The sequence below is a fragment of the Amaranthus tricolor genome, chromosome 11 (assembly GCF_026212465.1).
Source record: "Amaranthus tricolor cultivar Red isolate AtriRed21 chromosome 11, ASM2621246v1, whole genome shotgun sequence".
NCBI classification, from domain to species: domain Eukaryota; kingdom Viridiplantae; phylum Streptophyta; class Magnoliopsida; order Caryophyllales; family Amaranthaceae; genus Amaranthus; species Amaranthus tricolor.
This window is the reverse complement of record NC_080057.1, coordinates 24,235,971-24,247,730: the sequence shown is the minus strand read 5'-3', so window position 1 is coordinate 24,247,730 and position 11,760 is coordinate 24,235,971. Positions and strand designations below refer to the sequence as shown.

At 33.6% G+C, this 11,760-nt stretch overlaps 2 protein-coding genes across 2 annotated transcripts; both read left to right on the top strand.

Moving 5' to 3' along the window:
- Positions 1-1,368: 1,368 nt before the first annotated feature.
- Positions 1,369-2,622, top strand: LOC130827627 (fasciclin-like arabinogalactan protein 11). The gene has a single exon (XM_057693398.1). The coding sequence runs from the start codon at positions 1,454-1,456 to the stop codon at positions 2,174-2,176; it is 723 nt and encodes a 240-aa protein (XP_057549381.1). The 5' UTR covers positions 1,369-1,453; the 3' UTR covers positions 2,177-2,622.
- A 1,273-nt stretch (positions 2,623-3,895) lies between these two features.
- Positions 3,896-11,264, top strand: LOC130827626 (uncharacterized). Its single transcript, XM_057693397.1, has 11 exons — positions 3,896-4,390; positions 4,951-5,259; positions 5,343-5,451; positions 5,546-5,639; positions 7,463-7,550; positions 7,654-7,737; positions 9,136-9,232; positions 9,316-9,403; positions 9,815-9,920; positions 10,007-10,099; positions 10,470-11,264. The coding sequence occupies exons 1-11, from the start codon at positions 4,205-4,207 to the stop codon at positions 10,875-10,877; spliced, it is 1,662 nt and encodes a 553-aa protein (XP_057549380.1). The 5' UTR covers positions 3,896-4,204; the 3' UTR covers positions 10,878-11,264.
- Positions 11,265-11,760: the final 496 nt, after the last annotated feature.

Here is an 11,760-nt window from a genome sequence, read left to right as displayed (position 1 = left end):
TACCGGATTGCAACTACCCATATATAATATTCAATTGACTTTATTTTTTATTTTAGTAATCTCAATAAATGTATTTTATTTTTATTATACATAATTTCTTATTCACTGTGTCAATACAAATGAGACTATTTGGATGTAATAAACCACTATACTTCATGTTTATGAAAGTGAATAATTCCCATCAAAACATTACTACAATGAATATCTCTGATAAAGTAACCACTGCCAATTGACAATGGATAAATCAGACCCACAATTAGGCCAAATGTGGCCTTTCAAAAGCACTGCCAATATAATGAACGTTTTACCTGCCAAAATACTTTATTTGCTTCCCAACCAATTTTATGATCCATGGATGATGATAGCCTATGTCCATTCTTGATTCAAATAAATATTTATAGTTTTTAGTTTTAGATTATAAAAAATTATATATTGTATATTACCTCCGTAAACTACACGTTAGAAGTATTTAACTTTAGGGTACTTGTCCTCGTGAAGTTGCAGATTATATTTACAATTAAAAATTAGGAACCGAAATTAACCAAAAACTTAAATCAATGGTTAAAATCCCTAAATATTATATGCTATATCAAATTGCAGACATCCAACCCTCAAGCTCCGCCTTGACCGATGCCATATTGTTTTTTGATGATGATGGTGTACAAACCTTCGAATTAAAGTTTTTTCTTTCCAAGTTGTTCCCAACAAGAAGCAACTAAACATTTGCTATCATTTGATTCTTTCAGACCAGACCCCTTCCTGCAAAAACAAACTTTCCTGCCTTACTAAGCAAGTTATACAATCTCTTTCAACAATAACACTTTGGTGTGTTTAGTAATTGGTTTTATTCTAACTTAATATCCCATTTGATTTTGCATATTTGGCGATGCACTATTTCAATCCCAAATATTTGTAATTGTGTTTGGTTAAAAACTATAAAATTTTGACATTAATAAAATTTACATTGAGATGAATCAAACAAGATATCACTTGATTAGTAGCTTTTGGCTTTTTTGGTTAGTCAAACAGCCAAAAAATGTGTTTGATAAATGATCATTAAGTCAGAAAAAACCGACATTTTAGCCAAAAATCAAAAAGGTACTCTATGTAATTTTTTCAATGGCTTTTGGCTTATTTAACCAACAACCAATATTTACCAAAAAACTCCTTTACAACTAACTTATACAGTTGACTTAATAGCTATATAAAAAGCCAATGTTACCGGCTAATAAAATAAGCCAACTAAACCAACCAACAACCAAATACTCCTAACCCCTTCACCTAAACATTCAAATTGTAAATCAAACTCAAATCAATTTTACCCTTACACCTAACTTGTAAAACTAAGTATAGCTCTATATAACACAATCCCATAAGCCATCTAAGATCACATCTTAACTCACCCCAAAATCAAAACCAAAAAATTGCACAAGTACACAACCATCTTACAAAAATGAGCCCTTTCCTTGCCATAATCTTGCTCCAAGGCCTAGTCCTAGTCTCGGCTCAAGCACAGGCACCGGCACCAGCACCAACAGGCCCAACAAACATAACCGCGATCCTAACAAAAGCCGGCCAATACACAATGTTCATGCGTTTACTCCAAACCACTCGTGCAGCCGATCAAATCAACACCCAACTAAACAACTCAAATTCAGGCGGTCTAACAATTTTCGCGCCTACTGATAATGCATTCTCGAATCTCAAATCAGGACTGTTAAACTCCCTGTCTGAACAACAGAAAGTGCAATTAGTACAGTTCCATATAATCTCAAATTTCCTGTCTATATCGGAGTTTCAAACCACTAGTAACCCGCTTAGGACACAAGCCGGAGATAGCACAGATGGGAGTTATGCGCTAAATGTTACTACTTTTGGAAACCAAGTCAATATAACTAGTGGGGTTGTTAACACAACACTTTCTAATTCTGTTTATAGTGATGGGCAGTTAGCTGTTTATCAGGTTGATCAAGTGTTACTTCCTTTGGCGTTTTTTAGGTCACCTGCACCTGCTCCTGCACCTTTGGAAGATAAGCCTAAGAAGGGTTCTAAAGATCCAGAAACTTCTAAGGATGATACTGATACTACAACTGATTCTTCTGGGGTTATTCATGGGTTTAATAAACTTGTTTTTGGTGTTTTATTGGTTGGTTCTATAGTTTATGTGGTTCTATGAACACTTTTTGTGTTGTTTACTTGATTCTTTTTGGGGATTACAATTGAAGTTTTGCTTGATTATGATGTGTTGATATGTATTTTGATGCCTTTTGGCTTGCTGAGTTCAATGGAAATTTTCTTCCTTTTTTTTATTGAATATCAAGCTTTTTTAAGTTTCACTCGGTTCTTTTTGATGCAAAAACCTCTCTTTCTGAGGATCTTTCTCGAGCTGAGAGACTCTTTGGCTGTATCCTCCTTTATGGTATGTGTTGCCGCGTTTTTCCCTCCTCAGACCCTGATCATAATTTCCTATGGGCGGGATAGACAGGATACAATGACGATGAAGCTATTTTAAGTATCTTGAATCTATATTTGTAGAATCATATATATGATTCTTTCATTGTGAGAGTTTCTTTCGGTTTATGATAGAGTCTCGATTTTGATAATTTTCATTTTGTTATGAATAACGGTTGTATAGAATGTACTAATATGTATTAAATTTTCTTCGAAAATTGACGAGCAAAAGAGTCTTCAAATTTGTTCATAAACTTTGATCTACTAACCGATAACTTTCTCCTTCGTCAAAAATGACAAATATATACGAACTATTTGTATTGAACTTGATACATACACCGGGCCATGAATTCTTTCCTAAAACAAATGTGTCATTTTAGTTCTGTCTATTTTTTATTTGACTCGAAATATTTTGTGATTTACAAATAATATGTATTGAACTTGAAATGTTCATAAGATGATGTAATACATCATCCCTTTGGTACTTTGGTTTTTTTAGAAATATTTGCTTTGAGTTACAATGTGAATATGCAACAACATGAGAACGTTGAAAGTAAACTTGTGTTCGAGTAAAAAAGAAAGTAAAGATTTTGACAACTACAAATTAGCAAATTTCTAAGTTTTGATTTTGCCTATTTAGGTATAAGTTCTTTACTTGCGATTAGTTATGTCTTATTTATTGTTAAGTTTGCTCTAATTTGAAAAATGAATTTCTAAATACTCTAAAATATTTAACAAACATAAAAATAATTAAATAATTATGTCATTTTTAAGATTTATTAATATCAAATAATAATACAAAGTCTATTAAATTAAACATGTTCATGAATATTTCAAGTTGAATTAAACTACTCTCGATTTTTAAAATATCAAATCAAACTCAAAATACACGACGATTTCTAGTAGAATTTATCATGTCCAATAATTATAGGTTTAATGCCCGACTAATCATATTTTGTTAATATTTTCGTTCGTTGCTTAAAATTAAAGTGCGGACGCAGAGAATTATAGTCAAATTAGACTCAAATTATTGGTGCAAAATTATATGAAAAGTAATTTTCCAAGTTTTTTCGAAAAGGTAATCTTTCAAGTTTTTCCTATTAGCAAAAAGATAATCTTTCAAGTTTTCCTATTAACAAAAAAGATAATCTTTCAAATTTTTCCTATTGACAAAAAGGTAATCGTTGCTTAAAAAAATGTAATCTTCCAAGTTTTTCCTATTAACAAAAAAACATTTTTGGTGCAATATTTAAAAAAATTAGACTCAAATTATTTTATTTTATTTTTTCGATCCGAGAATAAAGTACGGATGCAGAGAATTATATGAAAATTAAACTAACAACTTTTTTAAGACTTTTTTCAAAAAAGGTAATAATTGTTCCAACTGATATCCAATATTTTTTTACACTTTTAGATTTAGATGCACAATTGAAGGCATAATTCCCTTCATTTGGTGTTTCCAAAGGGCACAATAAAGGCTCTAACTCTCCAGTCTCGACTCATCAACTTTGAATCAGTATCCCTTTTCCTCTTCAACCCGTCAATTCTCTCTCCTCTGTACTTCCATGGACGACAATTAACTTCCATGAAAATCATAATTAGACCTTGTTGAAGCATTAATCTTAACGTTCTTTGACTGCTGCATATTCGTTTTTCTATTGATCATCAAATTATTAGTCGTTGAACAAAAATACTATCAAAAATTAAAACCCTAGAATTTCTAATGTGATGATCGCAACTATTTTTATCAAAGATGATGAACAACGCAAATGGAATGATGAATCCTTCTTCGTCATCTAATTCGGGAGCAGCTAATACGCAATCTTCTACTTCTTTGAAAACTTACTTTAAAACCCCTGAAGGTCGTTACAAGCTTCAGTATGAGAAAACTCATCCTTCTGGTCTTCTTCATTACTCTCATGGAAAAACTGTTTCTCAGGTTCATTTTTCTACTTTTTTTTTTATATAATCATTTGCTGATTGATAGCGGATATTGATTCGAAAATTGTATCAGCTTTAGGGTTTTCAATTTTTTTTGTGTAGTTACCAACTTGCAAATTAATTTCTTTATTGACTTTTATTTTTCCAGAAATGGAAGATAATTTTATGTTAATATTGTTCTCTTTTGATGTTATTGTAATGAAGTTTTCATGGTTATTAGAATGATTCTTGCGTTTTGAATTGGTTTTGGTTGTGGATGAAAAGTTACGTGAAGTGATCAGCCTATGTATGTTGTTTTTGTGCTCTGATTAATTAAGGGTGTTCAATTTGTATTTGTTTTATTCAACATACTCAATTGACTTGTTCTGAAATGAATCAATTATTTCGGATTGTCTTTGGTATTTCTTCAAAATAACATGCTGGAGAATGGTTGATATGTAATTGACTTATTTAAAGAGCGAATCCACTATTGTAGACTGTCTTGGGAATTTTTCGCCAGTGCCCATGTGATAGTAAAGTTATTGTCCCTATCAACTCAGACGAATTAATTGTTTTCAGGCAAGTCTTGCTCATTTGAAAGACAAGCCTAATCAAAGCACACAAGCATCAACATCAGGTGTTGGTGTTGCAAGTGGGGTAAGATCAGCAGCTGCCAGAATTTTAGGTGCTGGAAATGGAAGGGCGCTTAGTTTTGTTGGAGGAAATGGAGTGAGTAAATATGCTAGTAGCACTAGTCGAAATGGCTCTGTTGGAGCTTCTAGCATGAGTAATGCAAACTTAAATTTAAATTTTGATGGAAAGGGGACTTACTTGATATTCAATGTTGGGGACACAATTTTTATCAGTGATTTGAATTCTCAAGATAAGGTAATTGTTTTTGAGATAAGGGGCTCATTGATATCACGATTGTCAGGATCATAGTTTTTTTATATGTCTCCTTCTGTATGCAGGATCCAATTAAATCAATACATTTTAGTAACTCGAACCCTCTTTGCCATGCATTTGATCCAGATGCCAAGGATGGCCATGATTTGATTATTGGGTTAAATTCAGGGGATGGTAAGTATATTTTTTGGTCGCATACACTCATTTTATTTTTCTAGCTTTTGAAATATAATTATGGACTGATTGATGTGCGGATCTTGTTTGATAGTTTATTCAGTGTCCCTAAGACACCAATTACAAGATATGGGGAAGAAGCTTGTTGGTGCACATCATTATAATAAAGATGGCTCCGTGAACAACAGGTATTGATTCTATATTAATTAGTTTGAGACATGAAAACTTCAATGTTTACTTATTGCATATTGTGTTACTTCTATCTCTAAAAATAGACCACATCTATTGTAAGCTGTTCCAAAGTTATGGCCATTTTCTTATATACTCCTTATGTTCCTAATTGATATACCCATCTACTATTGCTAGGAGGTGGTGGGAATAGGTTAGACCAAGAAGACAAAGATTTCATAATAATAATATTTGACAAGAAGTAAACTAGGGTTATAATTGTGGAACAAAACAAAAAGTGGTTACAAGTATTAGGAGTGCAAGGAGTATTTAGCAAGTGTACCTTTGAACTTTCTTTTAAAAACCCTTAACTAAAACTTATAGCCCTATGCTCGGTTTTAAAGTTTGATTTTCTTTTAATATTACCTTAACCAAATTCATTAAATGTGTTTCACTTACGCTTCCACCTAAGTGGGTTTGGGAGTCATTTTTATGCCATCATACCTCGTAATAATAAAGAGGTTGTTTTCAATTAGCTTTTGATAGTTGCAACATTATATAAATAAGAAGTGCACATGATTTAATGAGTCATTTAGAAATAGTGAAAGAAAAGGTATCAAGGGTAGATGTTAGGAAAAAAATATTATCAATGAGTAATTATAGTGTCAATTAAACTACAACTAAGGTTTTTAAGTAGGAGTCCAAGTGTTTTCCCTAAAGAAATTTCAGTGTTCAATTACAATACATAATTTCAGAATAGATTGAGTAGTAGACATTTTATTTAATGGTAGGGGAAAAGAGGGAAAAAATGTTGATGAATGACCTTTATGATCTTTACAAATTAGAGTTGCAATGGAGTTGGTCTTGGTGAATTGTACATGTGAAATACAAGGGGAAAATAAAAGATGATTAATAATTAAAGGAACAAAATGATAGATTTCAATAGCATGTTAATTCTCTATGAATCTCATTGTGACCTAAAGTATCTTTGCACGACATTTTCACTAAGTGGTGACTGTGGGGTACGAAAAGGATACCATTGTCACTTGTTGGGTCCTTCAATTTGCATTTGAGTACAACCCAAGAAGGGGGAGAGGAAGAATAAGCCTACTTTTAGTAATTGATGGGTATGGTTAGGTTTGTTGAGGAGTATCATTGTCGGAACCTCATTCTATGAGCGGGATATACCGGGTATGATGATGATGAGTTTATTGATTTAATTGCAACTTTGATTTGGTATTTCCTTTTCAGAGTAATTGATTACATTAAGTTGGGAGGAAAAGGGTGGACAGTATAGCCTGTTCGGATGTGAAATATGGTCTAGGTGTTAGATCAGATTAAAGTGCTCTTGGAAGAAAAGAAATCAACTTATACTGAGGTCTGAGCTTTCAGTTGTCGTGGTCTGATGATGTTCATTTGTTTTAACATCTTGTTTGGTTATTGTCAAATTGTTTTATTAAAGTTTGAGAGCATGGATTTTCTTGTCTCTACCAGCTTAATCCTTGGCTCTTCTATCTAGATGGATGGCACCACCTCTGTTTTGTAGGTTTTTTTCTCAGTTAAACAAAATTTATCTTGCAAATAGTAATTTTCCAAAGGGTTACTGTTACACCTTATATGATATTCTAGATTTCCAAAGCTAGTCTGTACACATTGAATCATGCATGTTCATGCTGAATCTTGATAAGGAAATAATGATTGTGCTGATTTTGTTAAATCCTTTCCTGAAAATTCCTCTACTTCCCTTATAAGTGCCTTTTATTTTCTTTTCTTTAAAGATATGCTAATTTATTTTGTGTTCTACAATTATTGCGATAATGGTGAAAAATGTGGTTTTATGCAGTCGTTGTACTAGTATTGCATGGGTTCCCAAGGGTGATGGTGTCTTTGTCGTTGCTCATGCTGATGGAAATATGTATGTGTATGAGAAGGTGTGCCTAATGTAAATTGCTACAGTGTCTGCCTTTTTAGCATTAATCTGCTTAATTTTATCTGTTTTTGAGCTGATTGTCATCTCATGTTTTCTTTTCCCAGAGCAAGGATGGTGCAGGTGATCCTTCCTTCTCTACTACTAAGGATCAGACCCTGTTTTCCGTAGCCCATGCACGGACGAGTAAGGTACTCTGTCCTTTTTTTTTTGCTGAAGCATTCATCATTTATCTGCTTGTGAAAGTGTTCTCCTTCAACATATTCTTATTCTATTGATCCCATTAATTTTGTCTCATTAATTAAGTTTGTACAGAACTAATTGGTTAATTTCAAACAATTAGTAAACCTGAGTGGCTTCATCGTTTAATGATAGTACAGTATTGTCTGCATGTTGGTCCCAATTCGGCAATTCCCAAGATATATCTGCTTGGGATTTTCTTATGCAGTATCTTGCTCCTTCAAAAACAAATTGGGAGTGAATATAATTTCTGTTCTATCAGATTTTGGTTTTGTAGTTTTATCCTTCTACTTTAGTCTAGTAATTGGTTATAAACTTTGAGATTATCCTTCTTCGAGGCTTGTTAAGGAATTTGAACTGAGATTTTTTTCTAGCTCTGTTATACACTCTTCTTGTAAAGCATCATATAGAATATACTGAATACGGTGGCTTCCGTTTTCTAAAATAAACAACTATGGTCAAAGATGAGCCTAGAATACCGTAATAAAACTTACGTATGCTTGTTAGAAAGGAGCACAGGTAGTACATTATTGTTGTACATTTTTTGGCATTTCTTTATCGTAATGCTCTTCGGTTTTTTGTTAATTGCGTTGTGCTTCCTCTGTTTTTTTAATAACACTCTTTTCTATGAGAAATGTTTTTGGAAGAAACGATGCGTTGATGCCATGAATAAAAAAACGAAAGTAGTATAGCTTACAATGACAATGTTGCCAAAGTGTTGATTCAATCACAGGGGGTTCTCTGCATGAACTCAGAATATTTCTTGTGTGATTGTCTATGAATATGCCTTTCGTCCATTCACTTTTATCTACTACAATATACTCATGCAGACCTACTGTTTTCTTTTTCGTTTTCAAGTCCCTCTATCCAAGTCATCTTTGACCTTTCTCTGCTTCTTTCTTTTAAAATTGAGTATAAGCTGTAAGTTCTATAGATTGATGGATTCTCTTTTAGGTTCGACATTGAAATGACTTGTACGATTTAAGCAATGAATAGTGCCTGCATTAGTGCTTGGAGCTGTCCTGCCTTCGTTTTTCAAATATAGACAAGTATTACACGTAGATATATACCAATACAGCCATACCTGACACCCAAATCTGAGTTCAGGCAAGATAAATGACATAATTTGTTAATGTGTCTCTTGCATAAGTTGATTGGACAACATTTTCATCAAAATTGCTGTGATGGTTAAATATTATACTTTTGTGACCAATTTATCTTGACTTAGAGAATTGTGATTAGACAGCTTGCGCTCTTATCTATGATGTGGATGGATGTGTCAGATGCGGAGTTGCTAATTTTGTGAGATTATCTTTCTGATGCTTGTTCTTTATGCATGTTATGCGCAGAGTAACCCAACTGCTAGATGGCATATATGTCTAGGTTCAATAAACAGTATTGCATTCTCAAATGATGGTGTTTATATGGCTACCGTTGGAAGAGATGGTATTTTTTTGAATATGCTTTTCTGGCCTTCAATACTGATTTTATGCTGGAAACTTATCTAGAGTTGGTGCTTGAGAATGCAGGATATCTACGAGTATTTGATTACTTGAAAGAACAACTTATATGTGGCGGAAAAAGTTATTATGGGGCTCTTCTTTGTTGTGCCTGGAGGTACGATCTTCTGTTTCTCTACATGTTTATATGCTAATCTGGTGCCTTTGTCTTGATGTTATACTTCGTTGTTCACTGGAACCCTCATTTACATGCTGTAATTTTTCCAATACTACTAGTTGAAATAGATTGGTACATAAAATTTCTGAAAGGTTTTTGTTCAAGGGTCTTCCTAAAAAGGTTTAGAAAGTAGTGTTTTCTTTAAATAACACTAGTCTAAGTTCCCCTCTCGACCAGAGAATGAAATATATAATATTTTTGATCTATTGGGGCATCTCTTAAGTATGAGTTTGATAATGTAAGAGTATCTGTAGAATATGGTGGTGGCTATCTTCAACCTTGAGCATTTTCATCCCGATGTTTGAATGTTAGAAAGATTTTATATGGTTAACTTTTAATCATTGTTGACAGTGGGGATAGCAAGTATATTTTGACTGGTGGTGAAGATGATCTGGTTCAGGTGTGGAGTATGGAGGACCGGAAAGTCGTAGCATGGGGAGAGGGTCACAACTCTTGGGTAAGCTGTAATTTAATCAGTATGATAATGCTTCATTTGCAACGTTTAATTTTAAATGTAAATCATTTGGACCTTTTGTTTGGCAGGTTAGTGGAGTGGCATTTGATCCTTTTTGGACCCCACCAAATTCTGATGAGTCTGGAGAGAATGTGGTGTATCGTTTTGGCTCCGTTGGTCAGGTGAAACTGAACTGACTGCTCGTTTGCAGTTTACTGGACTTATATGAAATGTTTACTTATTGCATAGACATTTGTTTTAAACAAAACTCCATAGTGACATACTATGATTCGTTCACATTATCACTACATACTTAGTCGTAGTATCTTGTGTCACATGATTCACTAATCTCTTTGCGAATCGTGAATCAAAGTAAGCTATTTATGGTCGATTTTCGATTATTTTAGGGTCATTTTGAGAGAATCATGAATTCAAAAAGCGAATTAACTGGCGAATTATGTTACACTGGTAGTATCATGGAACTTGATTGCTTGAAAGGTGATGAGGCTAGCCTTGTAAAATGTTTTGACACTACTCTCTTTTGGTGTGCAGGATACACAACTTCTACTTTGGGACTTGGAAATGAATGAGATTGTAGTACCACTTCGTCGAGCTCCAGGCGGATCACCTCGTATTGGTTCACCGACTTATAGCACTGCAAGCCAATCTCCTCATTGGGATAGTGCCTGCTCCACGGGCACATTACAGCCTTCTCCCAGCATGCGGGATGTACCCAAGCTTTCTCCTGTGGTTGCTCATCGTGTTCACACAGAGCCTCTTTCAGGTGTGATATTTACCGAAGAATCTGTGCTTACTGCTTGTCGAGAAGGTCACATAAAAGTCTGGATGAGGCCTGGATGTGTCGAGAACCGTATTAGCAATTCAGAATCAATTTTGAATGTTGATTTTAAAGAAAAGATAGCGATGACTAAAAATAGTGGATCTGGCTATAAACTATAGCTTGCCAGTTTTTTTGATTCAACTGAACTGTGCGCCTGTAAAAAAGCTGGAGGGACAGACCATTGTTGTTCCCAGGGCTTGGTTAAACTCGAGATCGAAAAGTTAGTTCTCCCTCACTACATTCTTGGAATGAAAATGGGATTGATGAAGCTGAAACTACAGAAATGTTAAGCTCGGTTTGTAACTATCTTGCGTATATGCCATTCAGTAATAAGCTGGTCGGGTTTTTATGACAGGAAAATGATTCACATTTTGTGATTTCAATTGTCATAATATCCAACCACAACTAGGCTCCGACACTGAAACAATCAAATTAGTCGGTTCTTGGGTTGGGTATGTATGGTTTTTGTTTGATAATTGAGCTTCGTTTCCATGTTCGATCTTGAACTCTTGTTTCTATTCTTAGTTTCTTTAAATTTTGGTTAAGTTGCCTTATACATGCGGCCATTATTTTGATAGTTTGTTTCATTTATTTTTTTTAATAACGTTGAAGTATTATTGTTGGATTTTTGCTAGAAATCGAGAGCTTTGATTGAACAATAAATGAATATACTTGAAGTCTACAAGCGTATAATAAGAACAAATACTTGTGTGAGATGGTCTCACCATAAGACGTTTCATATTCATTAGTTGAATGTCCAACTAATACAATTAGTAGAATATGAGATTATTGTGTTGAGGTTGTTTTGCCGAGAGACGATCTCTCAAGAGTAGCTCTATAATAAGTTAACAACATTGTCTTTAGATTAACCATTAAATTTTAGAAAAATTAATATTAGTAATCTAACCTTTCTCTCGTTTTACTCCTTAATCTATTTATTCATCCTATTTCCCAATCTACTTCTTTACTTATTTTTCATTTGTTTTTTCATATATTTTTTCC

Bases quoted from the DNA above. Each gene is read 5' to 3' on its own strand.
- LOC130827626 (XM_057693397.1), top strand. From the start codon at position 4,205: ATGATGAACAACGCAAATGGAATGATGAATCCTTCTTCGTCATCTAAT. The intron at 4,391-4,950 runs GTTCATTTTTCT...AATTGTTTTCAG, and splicing joins ATGGAAAAACTGTTTCTCAG to GCAAGTCTTGCTCATTTGAA. The intron at 9,921-10,006 runs GTAAGCTGTAAT...TTTGTTTGGCAG, and splicing joins GAGAGGGTCACAACTCTTGG to GTTAGTGGAGTGGCATTTGA.
- LOC130827627 (XM_057693398.1), top strand. From the start codon at position 1,454: ATGAGCCCTTTCCTTGCCATAATCTTGCTCCAAGGCCTAGTCCTAGTC.